General features: G+C 53.3%; 2 protein-coding genes across 4 annotated transcripts in view; one reads left to right on the forward strand and one right to left on the reverse strand.

Annotated features, from left to right (window-relative positions):
* The window catches only part of ARSG (arylsulfatase G), a 36,277-nt gene extending 24,017 nt beyond the window's left edge, over positions 1-12,260 (reverse strand). The window contains 1 exon segment of the mRNA XM_037404934.1: positions 12,028-12,260. The gene's annotated coding sequence lies outside the window, so the exon portion shown is untranslated.
* Positions 1,914-10,961, forward strand: SLC16A6 (solute carrier family 16 member 6). 3 transcript variants are annotated; one of them, XM_037404846.1, is made up of 6 exons: positions 1,914-2,076; positions 4,086-4,326; positions 4,951-5,094; positions 5,869-5,997; positions 6,965-7,789; positions 8,390-10,961. In XM_037404846.1, exons 2-6 carry the CDS (start codon positions 4,092-4,094, stop codon positions 8,629-8,631), a joined length of 1,575 nt encoding a protein of 524 aa, XP_037260743.1. In that variant the 5' UTR covers positions 1,914-2,076; positions 4,086-4,091; the 3' UTR covers positions 8,632-10,961. The 3 variants fall into 3 exon arrangements, with proteins under 3 accessions (XP_037260743.1, XP_037260750.1, XP_037260739.1); XM_037404853.1 differs by lacking the exon at positions 1,914-2,076 and adding an exon at positions 2,936-3,105; XM_037404842.1 differs by lacking the exon at positions 1,914-2,076 and having other exon boundaries at positions 2,936-4,326.
* Positions 12,261-16,595: the final 4,335 nt, after the last annotated feature.

Below are 16,595 nucleotides of genomic sequence, written 5' to 3' on the forward strand. Positions count from 1 at the left end.
ACGCGGGGGCTGCCCCTCGTCCGTACCCCTGGGAGGCAGAACCCCTCGGAGGAAGGGGCTTCCTGCAGGGCAGGGTGGTAGGAGGCTCCCCGGGGACACACCGGGCACAGTCCCCATCGCCCCCCATGACCAGCACCTGGATTTTAGCTTGTTCAGGACAAACCTGCAAGGGGTGAAGGTGTCGAAACCTCCCTGTGAGGATGTGAGCATCACCAGCGGCCGCTGGACCGGCATTGCCGTGAGAAATCAGCGGCAGCTTTCTCAAAGCCCCCAAGTGAAGGCAATAGCTAATTCACCTCATTTGTCAGAAGTTTGTAGAATTTGCCCCCACTACCCCCTACCCACACCTGTGCTGCCCCGCTAGCAACCCCCCAGCGACAAAACCAACAGAAGCAGCAGAAGGGACGCCCGCCCACGCAGACACAGCAGTCCTGGCTGACATGTGAGGCGCTGGAGGAGCTTTTTAACCTGGGTGTTTTTTCCAGGGGCGTGAACCCAAACCACCAGGTTCCAAATGAACACAGAACACCGCGATTGGGGTCCCGGGCCAGCACGGGAGGGCAGGCGAGGAGGGGTCTGCTCAGCACCCCACCCTGAGCCCTCTGCTGTCACCTGCGGGCACAGGTCACTCACCATGAGCCCCAAGGAATGGTGTGAGGCTCCAAAACCTCCCCAGCAGCATCTGTCCGTGCCCAGCACACCGAGGCCAGCACCAGCACGCAGCGATGGCAGTGGCTGTGACGCACTGAGATGGGAAACACAACGCTGTCAGATTTTCCTCTTTTTTACTGATTTCAGGGAAATACAGGGGAAACCCGAAAGCACTCATGGCTTTAGGTCCATCCCCCTTTGTTGGGCATGGGAAGGACTCCTGCCCCGTGCTCTCCGTGCCAGATGTCTGCTCCCCCTGCTCCCTTCCTTCCCCGTCCACATAGGTGGTGAGTTGGGTCTCGCCTGCTTCCAGTCTGACTCACAAATCACTACTTCTTAACCTCCCTACGTAAAGGAGATGTTTTCCCCTAAAAATGCAACACACGCTGCCCGCCATGCCAGAGCACGGCTGGGCCCAGTGCACGCCAGCATGTCCAGAAACGGCGTGCAGGGCTTTGGTGTGTGCTCAGCCCCATCCCAGCCCCAGCACCTCACACGCTGAGCAGGATGGCGGCTGCCCAGCCTAAACCCGGCTGCTCCCGGTGCTGTATCCCACCGCGGCATCCCGCTGCGGCAGGGCCAGGAGGGCAGGAGCTGGCCAGACCAAGGCGAGCTTGCCCAAAGGGCCAGAAGCGTGCCGGGACAGTGTGCTGGCTGCCTGCTCATGCCATTGCGGCCCCACGCGCGCCACCGCACCCCACTGGCGCCATCGTGCCCCCTCCCCAGAAGGGGATTGGGCCCATCCTGCACCAAAGGACTCAGAACTGGGGCACCCACCCGGCACAGCCCCTGCCATGGGACTCCCGCCTGCCCCCCAAGGGCTGCACGGGCAGGTGGGGCACTCCCCCCCACAAGCACCACCACAGCTTGGTGCCCCCTCCCCAGCTCAGCACCGCCACAGCTTGGTGCCCCCGCCCCAGCTCAGCACCGCCACAGCTTGGTGCCCCCCGCCGCCCCCCGTGCAGCAGCGCCCACCCCGCAGCGCAGCCCCGGCCCGGCGATCCGGCGGAGACCTGCTGCGCCCGGCGCCGCGCCAGCCCCCGGGCTCGGCGGGGGGTGCGGGGGGCTGAGGCGCGGCGGGGGAGCCCAGCCCGCTCCGGCAGGTGCCGGCCCGGGGGCGCCGGGAGAGCCGAGCCCCCCTCCCGCAGCGCCGCCCTCCGCCGCACACGCGGTGCCGGCGCCGCCGCTGGGGCTAGCCGGGCCCGGCGCGCACATGGCGCTGCGGAGCCGCCGGCGGAGACCGGCTCCAGCCGGTATATAAGGGCTGGGAGCGAGCGCAGAGCAGCCGCCGCCGCGGGCAGCGGGAGCAGCAGCGGCCGGAGGCCGGCGGGCAGCGGGGCCGCCTCCTCTCGCCGCCCCGCCGCCGAGGGTCGCCCGCCCTGGCCATGGGCAGCCCCTAGCCCCGCCGCAGCACCCCGCCGCCCGGTGAGTGGGCTCCCGCCCGGGGGCTCCGGGGGAGGGGAGGGCAGGGCGGGTGGGCTTTGTTCGGATTTTTTTTTTTCACCCCAATTATTATTATTTCTTTTTATTTTCCCTGCCTTTTTGCTTTCCTCCCCCTCCCCTTTTCCGCATCCCTTTATTTTTAGCTGGCGGCCCCGGCGCACGCCGAGGAGCCGGTGCGGCGGTGGCGATGCAGAAATCAGGTCTGAAATGTTCGGAAAGTGATGCAGGCGAGGGGGGGTGGGCGGGCGGGCACGCCGGGCCCCTGAGCTCCGGCATTTTAATTTTTAATTATTTTTCCCACCGTAATCTCTTTTAATTTTTAAACGTGTATCATGTACGCCAAGGTTTGGGTTGGTGCTGGTGGTGGTGGTTTTTTTTTTTCTTTCTGCTTCTAAATAGCGTGCTTCCTTCTAATCTAATCTCCCCCGCTCCTTGTGCAGAGACACAGGAATGCATTGCAGCCCCGTTGCCTTTCTCGGGGCGGGGGGGGGGTCCAGGCACTTCCCACAAAGTTTGGGCAGAGGCCGAACTCCCGGGCACCCGGCGGTGGTCCTGCCCCAGCCCCCGGCCCGGGCTGCCGCAGAGCGGGGCGCAGGCAGCGCCGGGGGATGCTGGAGCCCACGCCTCGCTCCATCCCTCGGCAGAGCTCCCCCTCTCCCGGGGCCGTCCACCAGCCTGGACCCACCGCGCAGCACTGCAGAAGGGCCGGCGGGGTGCAGAGCCCCCTGCCCCGCTCTGGGGAGCCCCCGGTGGGTGTCTGCAGCCCCCACCCCTGGCTCCCGCGGAGCCGCTCGCGGGTCCCGGTGGGTGCCGGTGTCACCGGGACCGCGCACGCACTCGCCTGCTCCTCCGTGAGAAGTTCCCCCGTGGGATGGGGAAGCGCTGCCGGAGCCGCCTTGGCTTTCCCTGCCGAGAAAGTCACGCCGATGATCTGGAGTATAAAATGGAGGAGGGAAATGCCTGGTGGCTGCTGGGGACGGGGAGGAAACGCGCCGCCCGCAAGAGCCGCAGGTTCACGCTGTGCCCGGGACACCACGGGCGTGGGGCCAAGGCAGCCCACGGCCACTGGCCACCGGCCACGGCCACCTCGCCGTCCCCTCGCGGGGTGCCCTGCCTTGCAGGTGTGGCAGGGCTCGGCTTTGGCCAGGAGCCCCGTGCGGGACAAAACCTGCCCCAGTGCATCCCCAGGTGGCACAGAGCGGGGCTGGAGAGACCCCCCAGTGGTACACAGGGTGCTCCCCTCCTAAGGGTGCTCCCCTGCAGCCCTTAGGGCCGCAGCCTCCTCCTGCCCTGGGCGCAGCTGTGACCCCGAGGGCTGCAGGGGACAGCAAAGGCAGCTGGTGGCAGCAGGGGTGTCCCTACCGCCTCTTGTGAGGCTACAGCGCTGTGGGCAGCCCGGCTTGGTAGCCCTGCAGCAGTTATTTTGGGGGGGGGGGGAGGAGGGGCAGGCTCCCGAGGAGTCACTGTCACCCCGAGTGCCAGCGGCTGCCCAGTGGGTTCAGGACACAGCAGGGTGCCACGGTGGGTTGTGCCGTTGACTGATCCCACAGCAGGTGGGTGGCACCAAGATGTCACTGGCCACCCCAGGCTGGGCAGGAGGACATGGTGAGGAGAACTGGTGCTCCTGGGGAGCTCCTGCAGCTCTGCCAGCCCACGCTGGGTCCTGTGGTGGATCTTGCACGAACTGCATCCATCCACCCCCACGCACCAAAATACAGATGACAGCTCCCAGGCGCTGGGTTGTGCTGATGGGAACAGCTTGCCTGGGTGCTGAGCAGACAGTTTCTGTGCTGGGCTCAAAGGGCACCAGGAGAAATGAGCCCCATGGGGTGACCAAGGCAGAAACTTCAGCCCAGCTCCTGCATTTAAATCCCTGGGCAGCACAGGGACCAGCTAGAAGTGCCTTAGGGGTGTTTTGGCTGCTAGGCCATGCCTCTTCCAGCAAATTTAACCTTAAACTGATGCCTGGCTCTTTCTCCCCTCTTTTCCAGATCAAAATGACTGTCAAAGCTGTAAAAATGCCGTGCACGGCTCCAAATGTTTATACTAAAGTGCCTGATGGAGGATGGGGTTGGACAATTGCTTTTGCTTTCTTCTTTGTGGAAGCTCTAACGTACGGCATCATAAAATCGTTTGGCGTCTTCTTCAATGATCTGATGGAAAGCTTTGACGAAACCAACAGCAGGATATCCTGGATAATATCCATATGTGTGTTTGTACAGACCTTCACAGGTAAGAGCAGCAGGGTTCAGCACAAGCACAGCGGGCAGTTGTACTGCTGACTCAGCATATGAGGACCTGGTACTTGTGACTCTTGGTGTCTCTAATGGCTTCACTATAAGTGATAGCCATAAAGCCCAGAGGCTGCATGTCCCTGAAATAACAATAAATGTCTCTGTCAGCCTGGCAGTCCCTTTGAGCCCCATCTCGTGTGCTTCTGCATGGTACAGGGATGTGGTCCATGTCGCTGAGCCTGGCCTGGCCGTTCAGCTCTCTCCACTGGGGGCAAAACCAAGAGTTTTAAAACGTAACGGTGCTGAAAAGGATTAGAAATTACTTGAGCCTCACTGAAATGCACTGGTGTTTGTGGATATTGCTGCAGGTTCATCCCAGGCTGCCCCGCACCTGTCTTGGTCTCTTCTGATGACTTTTTAGCGCATCCTAAGTGCCATGAGCTGTGCAGTGCTCCACAGTGGCTCCGGGGGGATGCTCTGCTATGAGGCCAACTGGGAAGGGAGGTGGCATGTCACGGGGACCTGGGCAGGGGTACAAGAAGAGCCTCTGAAGGAGATGATAGCTGGTGAAGTTGCAGATTTGGGTGCTGACCATGGCTTTCTTCCCCTCCTGCGCATCCAGCTCCTCTGTCGACTGTCCTCAGCAATCGCTTTGGTCACCGCTTCGTGGTGATGGCCGGAGGGGTGCTGATCAGCACCGGCATGGTCTCCGCCTCCTTTGCCCACACTGTTGTGGACATGTATGTCACCATCGGTGTCGTCTCTGGTGAGTTGTCCTATTCCCCTACCAGCCGAACACTTTGCTCTCTCCTGTGGCTTCCTGCAAGCGTGGCTCTGGCCAGGTTGTTTTTTACTCTCCATAGTGTGGGGAGTGCTTGAGAATTGCTGCTGCCCCTTCTGAGCTGACCTCTCTGTCCTGGTACGGGTGACAGCCTGGGCTCAAGGCTTGGCTTTCTGCCCTGTCTCACCCTGGGGACCACCCTGGGACTTGGTCCTGCAGACCACCATGCTAGTGCAGCTGTACTGATTGCTTCTGATTGACGGGGGTTGTGGGGGAGATGAAAGCTGTTCACAGGGTCAAATCCTCTAACCTCTCCTTCTGTCTCTTTTCTTTTTTTTTTTTTCTGATACTTCTCCCCCTCCCCAGTCTGGCCTGGGTGTCCTGCTCACATCCATGGCCAGGAGCTTACCTTGCTTAGGGGAGCAATTGCTACAGGCTCAAATTCTTTAAGCAAATGAGGTCCTCAAAGCGGACCCTGCTGGCTGTTTGGGAACAGAAGGCATTATTTAGCAGGTTTGGGAGGTTGGGCCTCTTGGTTTGGTTTTGTTTTTTTGGTGTTTGTTTTTTTTTTTTCCCCCTCCAATTTAAAAAAATAACATTCTGGTTTCCCCAATGATTTTTTTTTCCAGGATGACTTGCTGAGTTGGCTGAAATGATACTGTAATCTCGCCACTGGGAAAGCTGACTTAACGTGTTCTTGCATCGGTGTTTCCCCCTCCCTTACTTGTTGTTATGGCAATTTTTGGCATTTATTCACAGGCCTTGGATACTGCCTCTCTTTCCTCCCGACTGTCACCATTTTATCACAGTATTTTGACAAAAGACGTTCACTGGTCACAGCAGTGGCATCTACAGGGGAATGTTTTGCTGTCTTCTCCTTTGCACCAGGTACAGTGCCCAAACGCTGTGGCTTCATACGTGCATGCCTAAAGCACAGCGTTGCTCCAGTCCTTTTCCCCAAGCAAATAGGAGCCAAAGGCCATCAGTACAGAACTGGTGCTCCTGGACATTCCCATGAGCTGCTAAAGCCCACAGGTGGTTGCTCCTGTGCCTGTGGCAGGGTTACAAGTAATGCCAGAGACCTGGTCTAAGGATGCCTGAGCCCTCCCCAGCATGATCTGCTGGAGCAGGACGTGCCTGACCAATATGCAGCCTGCCAGGTTCCCTGCATAGATCTAGCAGGCTGAAAATTAAGACTTCAGCTATTCAAAACATTTGCAATACACATAACTGTTCCTAAAGGTTAGTGGGCTTGTGCTCGGCGCAGGCTGCCAAACTGCTCCAGCCTTCTGGGCACCTGTCCCCAGACACTGTGTGCCAGTCACTGTGTCACCTCTGCAGCTCAGGTGGTCTGCTGCTGCGCGCGCCTGCTTGTGCCTGAAACCTGTTGCAAAGCTGCTTTGATTGCAAGTGAAGGCTTGCAATGAAGCAGTGACATGCACCTTTGAGCAGAGGAAGTCTCTCAGCTCTAGTAGCTGGTTTCAGGGTGGGGTCAGCTCAGAGAGGAAACCAGAGTGTTGGGTTTGCTCTCATTCACTAAAAATAACACCACCTTTGTGCTTGCGCATCCCAAACCTGCTGGGACCTCAAAACTGACTACCTAGAGGCTAGGTTCTGCTAGCCAGGTGTTACATGCAGCTTCTAGCTCTTGTCTGCTGCAGCTGGTGGGAGGAATGTGGGTGTCAGATCCCTGGGTGGACCAGGAGGGACCCCTGCTCAGCCTCTGTGAGAGCTGAGGTGCTTCGGACCCTCTAGGGATGAAGCTCCCATTACTTCACTAGCTGTACATTGAAAGAGCTCCTCAGTGTAACTACGGGCTTTTTTAGTTCCACTTTCTTCTGCCCTCTTCCCTCAGCAATTACTGCTTTGAAGGAGCAGATTGGCTGGAGGTACAGCCTGCTTTCTGTCGGGGTGCTACAGCTAAGCATCGTCATCTGTGGATCACTGCTGCGACCCATTGTCATCAAAGAGCAAGAAGAAGTGAAAGCACAGCCTCCTCCAGAAGAGCCCACGGAGACAAAGTACATGCTTGAAAATGAGCAAACACGCACCTCAATAGAGTCCATAGACTCAGGAGTAGAAATAACTACCTCACCCAGCAATGTGCCTGGAAACACCAAAGCAGAGCCGAAAAGTGAAGAACCAAAGGAACACGTACAGATACTTGCTGAAAATAACAGCACCCCTCCAGAACCAAAAACCAAACTACTGGACTTTTCTGTGATGAGAGACTATAGCTTTATCTGTTATGCATTCTTTGGCCTGTTCGCTACCCTGGGCTTCTTCGCTCCCTCCCTCTACATCATTCCCCTGAGCCTCAGCCTTGGCATCAGCAAGGACCACTCTGCGTACATACTGTCAGCCATGGCCATCGCAGAGGTCTTTGGAAGAATTTCAGCTGGCTGGGTCCTCAACAAAAAGCCTATCCGCAAGATCTACATCGAGCTCATCTGCGTTGTTCTGCTGTCTGTAGCGTTGTTTGCCTTCCCTTTTGCCTCTGACTTCTGGGGCTTGATGACATGTAGCATCTTCTTTGGGTTTATGCTGGGAACGGTGGCGGGCACGCATATTCCCCTCCTGGCAGAAGACGATGTGGTTGGCATCGCCAAGATGTCTTCTGCGGCTGGAGTCTACGTCTTCATTCAAAGCTTAGCTGGGTTGGCTGGACCACCCCTTGCAGGTAACTCAAACTTTTATAGTCTTAACTTTTTTTTGGTATATTTGATAGCTATGGGTGCTGGTCTCTGTCTAGAGAGTGTTCTGGCAGTGCTAACCGTAGTGCTACCCTAAAAGCTGTGCAACTAGTATTAGACTCCTGGAGCCAGAAGACTACTGCAATGCAGCTCTGCAGAGTCCCACAGATGAGGCAGTCTCCACTGAGGAACCTCAGAAGGAAAATACTGCAGTGCTGCCCTGATCCTGTTAGAAACCTAAACCCGGCATCACTTCAGGCTCTAGCGAACGGCAGAAGCAAATCGCTCTCACTGCGTGTTCCTGCTGTTCGCTGCAGAAAGGTGAAGTCTCTATCGCGGTACACAGATGCCTGAGATGCATCAGGCTTAGTGGTACCCAGAGGCTTCTGACTTGCCTGAGGACAACACTGTACCCTTGGAGACAAGGTTTTTACTTTTTTCAGTTGGCATCGGCTTGTTGTTGAGTAGCTTGTGATTGCAAATCAAATGATGCAGTGGTACCTGGATTAAAAATCCTATAGGAGGGATGAATGGATGGGTGAAAGAGAGTCAGCTGTGGCTAACTGCTGTATGTGTGTTTTCTTTAGGTGTCTTAGTGGATACGACACAGAACTACAGCTCAGCCTTCTACTCCTGTGCTGCTGGCATGGTCCTGGGTGCTGTGTTTCTGTCCCTGGTGAGACCGTGCAAGGCTGGGCTGTGCCACCGCCAGCAGCAGTGCACACAGGAGAGTGTGGTGGAGGTCGCCCCAGATCCACCAGATGACTTTATTGAAATGGATATTGGAAAAGCAGAAAATTCAGGAAAAGGCTGTGATGGCGTGGCATAAAAAACCGTTCCTTCTCAATCTAATCTACTCGAGACTGGGGAAAATGTCAGCTCTGCTCCACGTTTTAAAACTACATTCTAAAGGGAATGTGAAATTTTAAATGTGAACAGTTGCTACCGACAACTTTTTTTATTATTAGAACTTTTTTAACCAACAATGGAAAGCTCCATAGAAAAATACGGATAGCCACATAAGAGTAACTTCTGTCTAGCATGAAGATGTGATGCACACTCCTGCTTTCCCAATAACAAGCATAAGTAAAGGTTTGACCGATCCACACAAACTGAGAATAGCAACAGCAGAAGCAGCTCAGCCTCTGCCTGTCCTCATCCATCCCCTACCACAAATACCATGCAGGCAAGAAACTGATGATACAAACTGGAGACGAGCTTTTTGTACACCGCCAGTAGCCAACTGACTCTTCTTCTGGAAGAATATGGACTCATGTTTTAGATTTGAGGAGGAGGCTAGGCTAGATAGCTGACTTAAGAACATTAGCAATGGTTTCTAATTAACTTGAACATCACAAATGCTGGGAAGTCATAAGGCTCTGTATGTCTTTATGGCCAGTTATTACTGCACATACTTCATAAGATCATTTTTCTTCTCCCAACTGGTATCCTTAGGACTGTTTTTCTATTGATAGTCAGATCTGATGTACTGTTTCTAATTTAACTAGTATTTATTAATTTATTCTCAGATTGTTAAAGGAGGTTAGTTTAAACTGGAGAGGAAAAATAATCTTTTGCATAGCGGAAAGCTGTCTTGACATCCATCTCTTCAATACCTATCTTGTATTGCTAGCTTGTGAAATTGTTGGGAAACTTACTCTTACAGCATAGTGTAGCTGTTTTTAATAGGTAGGTCTTAGGTAACCCAGTTGTTATTTAAAAAGGAACAAAAAAATACTAAACTACAGCTCGAGCATCTCCTTCCATAAGGCCTCAGCTGGTGTCAACGGACCTGGCTCTGCTGCTGCCACCAGCCCAACCCCGCAGGGAGGATTTGGCCCAGTATGTCTTAATGTACCTGAAACCTTCGCTAAGAGGTGCACCTGGGAATCTCTGCCGCATCACAGAATGATCATGGGAAGCCCCACGTCACCCAGCCCCAGCAGCCTGCCACCCCTGGGGGCACGGGGCTGCTGCTCGGAGCCGTACCCCCTTCCCTGGCTCTCCCCGCTCCCCCAAAGTCAGCACGAGGGTTTTTTTGGTTTTTTTTTTTTTTCCTGCTGACTTCATTGAGACATGAACTGGAGCTTGTGCACGTGGAAGGCGTGAAGGGAATGACAAAAGACAATGTATTAGCTGTTCATTTAGTCTTAATGGGAGAGATTCCTCCTCCCAGTGATGCAAGCTTGCTTACCCCACCTATATGCATCTTAACGCCTCTAGGCAACTCAGGGGGACAAATAAAACAAGTCTGTTTTGGTTTGAGGGGGAAAACCCCCAAACATTTCTGTGTATTTAAGTGGAAGTGGCATCATGCATTAACTGCTATGCTGACCTGTCTGTATTTTGCCAGCCATAGAAATGTGGGACAATCTGAGAAAAGAAAACCACCACCACCAACAAAAAAATCAACCTCTTGGGAAGGTGCTTGATGTGTTTTTTCTGTCTTAGGTGTCAAAAAAAAAAAAAAAAAAAAAGACAGGCACTCTTGCAACCAAGTGGCTAGAGCTATTCATCCTCACTGCCCGAGACCTGTGGTCTCGTGTCCTTCTTCTGCCTCAGCACTTTATCATGGCCAGCAGAACCTCGCTGCATTGCACCCAGGACTGGAAGACCCCTTACAGAGAACTAGAGTTTTGTGAATCAGTGAGTAAATGAACAAATAACAATGTTGCATTAAGATGTAGTTTTTATTTATTGTTAATTTATGATACTTCAAGCATTTTGGTAAATGTTCTGTAGACTATAATTGTAAGATTATTGAAGTCTTTGTGATATGAGACCTCACTACAGCACTTTGCTATTACAACTCTGCTTGGAAGTGGGATAAGGCCTCCAGGTTTTGCGTGTGTGTGGAAGCTCCCTGTTCTGCAGATTCACGAGGTTCTACTGTAATTTAATTTTTTTTTTTTACAAAAATTTCCAATACAGATCAAATAATGTTTGTCACTGACCTCACAGTACGTTTCTGTTGCTGTCTGTGTAGCGGCACGAGCAGGGGAGCGAGTGAGTATGTGTGTGTGCGGGCGCAGAAGACCCAGAAGCAGGCTTTAATGCGTTCAAAGCAGGATTTACTGATTTGTTTGTAACAGACCTAGTGGACTCTGGAAATACTCTAAAACACTGAGTTTTGCAATAAACTTTTTCTTTTTTTTTCTTTTTTTTTCTTTTTTTTTTTTTTTTTTTGAAATAAAGAAAATGAAGAAACTTTCCTCTTCTCCCTCTTCTCCATCCCTAGGAGGCTGGCTCACCCATCACCCCACGGGGTTCTTGCTGGGTCTGGCCACTGCTACCCCTCCCCGCAGGGAAAGCATCCAGTATGGCTGTCACATGCCACTTCCCCAGCCCGGAGTAGTGTGTTCACCCTGGAGTTGGGCAATCCTCTGCTTTGGAAGCTGTGGATTAGTGCTGACCTCAAGGGTACTCTTATAAACCCTTACTGGGGAGGCCTGATTAGGAGCCTTTTCTTCCTCTGAGTGGTAACTGAATTGGTGGCACTTAGGAACATTGCCCTCAAGTCTTAAAGAAGCACGCAATCATGTAATTATTTTATCTCTTTGACTTGCAGAATACTTTCTCTGTGCCAGGCTAGGCAGCTTATGTATCCAAAATCAACCTACCAAATAGCAAGACAGTCGCAGTAAAGGGCAATTCTCTTCCCCCTCAAACCTTATTTCTTTTTACACCAGCTGAGGTGCACCCTTCCCTGCATAGCCCGTAACTCCTGGCATCACCAAACCCTCCAAGGAGTAACGCTGCTTAATTCCAAATATCAGCACGTGTATTAGAGGTGCAAAGGAACCGCCTGTGGAAGGAACCATCACACCACTGATGTGGATCAGGCACAGTTTGGTTTCCTTCTTGTTGCAGAAGTCCTAGGACAGGTGACCATGCATGCAAGTGGAGCAGGCTTAAGGCAAATACCAAAGTCCTGGGAAACTAATCTGTCTCCAGACGGGACTCTGGCTCAATGACGGCGGGGAACAAACATTATTGGCAACAACTTCCCCAAAAACACCTCCCCTGCCCCCCAGAAAAAGCATTACAAAGGCTGCACACAGCTGACAAACAAAAGCACGTCAAACAACACTATCGGCTGTCTCCCTGCACAGCAACTATTCCTAGCAATCCTTCCCACCCGGTTTAAATTAATTACCCATGACCTCCTCCGTTCTCCTGGTACAAAGGCACTAAGGCCAGTACAAAATTGGATAAGAATACTTACTTTTATTCAATAGCACTGTAGATCTACTTTGTACCAGTAAAAAAGAGGACAACACGGGGCAGAACTTACTTCTCCAAGCCTCGGTATTCCTCTCAAAGCGGTTGTGTAAGCTCTTAGAGTCAACGAGCCCGGTGCCAGCCAAATGTAAATAAAGGAAATTGCACAAGGTCGGCTTGCAGAAGGACAAAAAGCCCTCAGACTGTAGGTAGCTATCCTTTCTGAAGCAGAAAGGAAGCTGTACAGTGGGTTTGTTTGTTGTTTCGGGGTCTTTAAAAACAAAACCCCAAACCGACAAACCCATTTTTCCATTTGGAATTGAAAGGAAGGGCAACCTCTTGTTCTCTTTCACTTATTTTAGATAAGCCGACGTCAGGTACTTAAGGGGACAAATGGATCTTTAAAAATAGCTAAACTGGTTTTGGAAAAAAGTAAAGTAGGTGCTTACACAACAGTGCAATGTTTTAAGGCTTCCCCTCAGATGTTACTCGTTAGCATCTGAGATCATCATTTTCCAGCTGCCCGTAGTAAACATGACCTGAATTTTCACAGTGATGCAAGCCCAAGCAAGCAGCCTTCCTCCCTCGTTCAAGCTCATCTTAAAGATGCTTCACAGGTTGGATTTAGGAAAACATCCCTTTAACTTCCGGCTTCATCTGAAGGCTGAGAGGGAAAGTGCTGCTGGCCAGAGGAATTATGGACACTCGATGTCCACACCAAAAGGCAGAACCCCTGGTCACCACTGGCATACTGCACCGGCCGTGCATGGGAAAGGCTCCTGGGCACCCGGAGATGCTGGCAGTTCAAGGAGCTGGTGAGCAGCCACGGTGCCTGCACGCCTCCCGCCGACCCAGGCCACCTCTGGGGGTCCTGGCAGCAAAACACAGCAGTTTTCCCCTCCCCAGTTTCACTCACAGGGACTTTGACTCACAGGATTTGCAAATCCGTGGCTGCACTAGCATAAAGCTCGCTCTTGCAAATTGCAGTAAGTCGTCTAATAAATCAAATGCAATCCCCCACCCTCCTTCCTACTGCAGTTGTCAAGCTCCAGTTACAACAATTTGTGGTAAAATATTACTCACCAGCACTTTGGCCCATGTGGGCCGCTCTGCCTCTGTAAAGACAGCCCCCTAAATCACTGCTTTGTCACAGAAGCCGCAAGCATAACCAAAAGACTTATTACACACAGACATTATGAGAATAAGGCCAAGGAGACAATAGTTTCCCTCGCTTCCTTTTTGTCAAAGCTTTCATTAACGTCGTGAACGTCTTTTTCTACTTTATCCGCTGCCGGCTGCTTGCTGCAGTCAGCCTGGCAGAGGAACGGTCCAAAGCAGCTCCAAGGAGCCAGAGCAAGACCGAGTGGGGTGATGGCACAGCAGGGTGCTGAGCATCACCCTTCAGGGTGCTGAGCATCACCCTGTGCTCCTACTTCAGCTACCTGCTCTCCCCAGCCACACCGGTACCCACCGTCCTGCCTCTCTGCTCTGCTAATTTGCTTTAATCTCCACAAGTTTGCACTTCTGCTATGGGAAGTTATCAAAATGAGGCATTTTAAGCACTTCAAGCACATCAAGGCGTTTGCATTTTGCTGTTAATGTGGCTGGTATTTTTTTTTTTTTTAGATGTTGCAAGTTGAAACAAAGACAAAATCATCAGTGAAGAGCAAAGGGCATTTGTGAAGTTATACCTGGGGACCGAGGATGGCCGCAGGCAGGCACGGGGGGCACGGGGCAGCCAGCACCAGCGTTGCCAGGGGTGACTTTCCATACCCAGTGCTGCCCAGGCACAGTAACAGGGTGATGCTCCTGCCTAAGCCAACCACCCTCATAACCACTGCTGAGCACCAACCTAACCCCTGCTGAGCGCCCTCCTAACCCCTGCCCTAGCGACTGAGCAAACAAGGTCAGCTCTGCTCATAGTGCTGGACCCCCAGCTCAGCAGCCCAAACATGTTCCCCCCGCTTCACTTCCAGGCCATGTGTGATGGTAGGGAAGGTTTCCTGCAGTGGGTATAAACTGACTGTAGATTAATGACTAAGTAACACAGTGACAGATGCACAGATCACCTGAAGGATAGGAAGATACGTGACAAGGTCTGATTCTGACACCGCCACTTGGACAAATGTGCTGCTGGAGCTTTTTACCTGGCCCGAGACACAGCACTTGACCAAAGCTACCCAAGCCCTTCCCCTCGCAGGTCTGCATCCCTGCTTCTGGCGGTGGCCAGGCAGCAGCTGTGTGTCCCACTGGAGCTGGCCCCGGCAGCTGGAGCACAGTGGTGATGTGAGGACACCTCCACACACGGACCACTTCTACACAGGACGCAGCATCTGTGGGCAGGAGCTGGCACAGCTTTACTACACCTTAACATTCCCACGTCGCGTTCCCCTGGGGAACTCGTACCAGGTGTGAGAACAGGTTCAGTTTGCACGGAGAGGAGGGTAAAGCAGGGTGCCCTCCACATCCCAGCACAAGAAGCCAGCCTCCCTGCGGGACGGGATGCATCCCTGGGGGTGCAGGATGGGACATACCTCTACTGCTCCTCCAAAAGCAGTTCTGGGGGACAAGCTGGCCAAATATTACAAAATGCACACTGGGAAACTCAACGCTGGAAAACACGCGCGGAGCAACAGCCCATGCTCTGCTTGAAGCTGAACCCCCAGAAAAGCCAGCTCCTTCCCACAGCCGGCAGGGCTCCCTGCCTGCCGTGAAATCACTCCCTTCTCCCACTGCAGCCCCCGGGCTCCGGTGCGAGCTCCCAGCTTGCCTCCCTGTACCAAGCAGCAGCCACCGAACACCCTCCCGCCTCGTATCTTCCTCCCGCACATGCCCCCGTGGCAGCACATGGGCTTATCGGCCCCAGCCAGCCCCACGGCTGGCACCCCTGGGTGCTATCAGGTGCTGCAGGCCCTCGTGCCGCTGGTGTGGGCTCCCACCACCTGGTCCCACCGAGCAGAGGCCACCAGGCAGCTCGGTGCTGGTAGGGAAAGCCAGCACGAAGCTGGGCCCCCCCTCCAGACATGGTCGGAAAAGGCTGAAGCAGAAGCGTGTGCACTCACGGCGCAGAGCTGACTGCCATGTTTCAGTCCTCCCATCCCCATCCCCGTCCCCGTCCCTGTCCCCATCCCCATCCCTGTCCCCATCCCCATCCCTGTCCCCATCCCTGTCCTGCCGAGGGGAGGAGTGGGGTGGGGAGCCCAGGCGAGGGGGCCACACACATCCCACCCCCCAGCTCCGTACCACCCAGGAACCTGCTCCCCAACCCCCAGCAAGCCCTTGCAGGATGGACACGCAGTCGTTCCCCTGCTGCTCACAAAACACAGCCCTTTTCTGCTGGAACACGGGTTGTGCATCATCCGGCAAGGGGTCCCGTCTGCCTTCGCTGGAAAACCCCGAGCCACCCCTCCAGCACCTCTTGTGCCCACCCTCGTCCACACAGACACCCCGCCAGCCTCGCAAGACCTCCCTCCCTCGGTAACTCATGCGATTCCCCACACTCTGCCAGAAGAAAAACGCATTAAATGTGTACCTGGGAAGGAGTCTGCAGGCACAAAGGCAATTTTTCTGTTTCTTTTCCCTTTTGCTGGCTGTTCTCCTCCTGCCTCAGCTGCTGAGGGGTCAGAGCCCTTCACAGCTTCTTCCAATAACACAATCAAAGGTGCTCAGCAAAGAGAAGGTGGAAACCCGCTCCCCCAGCAGCAGACGGAGCAAATCCCGCTGCAAACGGATCACCCAAGCACTTAAAATACAAAACCCCGTTCAAACTTCAGTTCGCGAATCATTTTCACCGAGACAACCCCTCTCCTTCCCAGATCTACACTGGTATCTTCACATCTCCACAATTTTTATTCAATCTCTTTTGCACGGCTTTAAATGAGACAAGAATTTCCACCATGGTGTTTATCTTCAAGGGCTAGATGCTGATCTTCCAGCCCGAGCTACGGGTTGGATTCCTCCTTGGTTAAAAGCACCTTCAGCAGAGGGGGCCAAACTTAGCAGCGTGTAAAGGGGTAACTGGACATAAACTATATATTTATGTCCAATTCAAATTTTAATAAGCAAGGAAACAACAGCAACACATATCAAAATGTGACAGTGATTCTATTTTGAAAGAGTAATTTTTAAAATACATATAGGTGTACTCCGGGGTGTACTTTTAATAGCAGATAATTCACACATACTTTAGAGGATTTAATTGCTCACAGTGCGTAAGACCAGGAAGGGAGCACAGAAGTAGATCTGTGAAGCTGAGAGTAAAAATTAATCCTGAAAATTGTGCGCTGTGGGAACTCTCCCCCATCAGCCCGATTTGGGGCCCCGGTATGAGGGAGTCAATTTGCCAGCCCAGAGGAGGAAGCATCCTACCTGGCTGATGTAGAGAAACACGGAAGCCTAACCAAATTCTGGCCCCAGTAATTAAAAATAACATCCTGACACAGGAAATTAAACCTCTCACACAAAGCGCCAATTAAATCTGTGAACCTGATTAGAAAAGGAACTATGTAAATAACCTGGATTAAAGTTCAAGGCACCTTCTCTTGACCTCCGTGCAAACTCTGAGATGCGGCT

This window comes from Falco rusticolus, chromosome 1 (assembly GCF_015220075.1).
Source record: "Falco rusticolus isolate bFalRus1 chromosome 1, bFalRus1.pri, whole genome shotgun sequence".
Classification (NCBI taxonomy): Eukaryota; Metazoa; Chordata; class Aves; order Falconiformes; family Falconidae; genus Falco; species Falco rusticolus.

Excerpts from the sequence above, each read along its gene's own strand:
- SLC16A6 (XM_037404842.1), top strand. The coding sequence starts at position 3,663 with ATGTCACTGGCCACCCCAGGCTGGGCAGGAGGACATGGTGAGGAGAAC. Across the intron at positions 4,327-4,950 it reads GTTTGTACAGACCTTCACAG|CTCCTCTGTCGACTGTCCTC; the intron begins GTAAGAGCAGCA and ends CTGCGCATCCAG. Across the intron at positions 7,790-8,389 it reads GGCTGGACCACCCCTTGCAG|GTGTCTTAGTGGATACGACA; the intron begins GTAACTCAAACT and ends TGTTTTCTTTAG.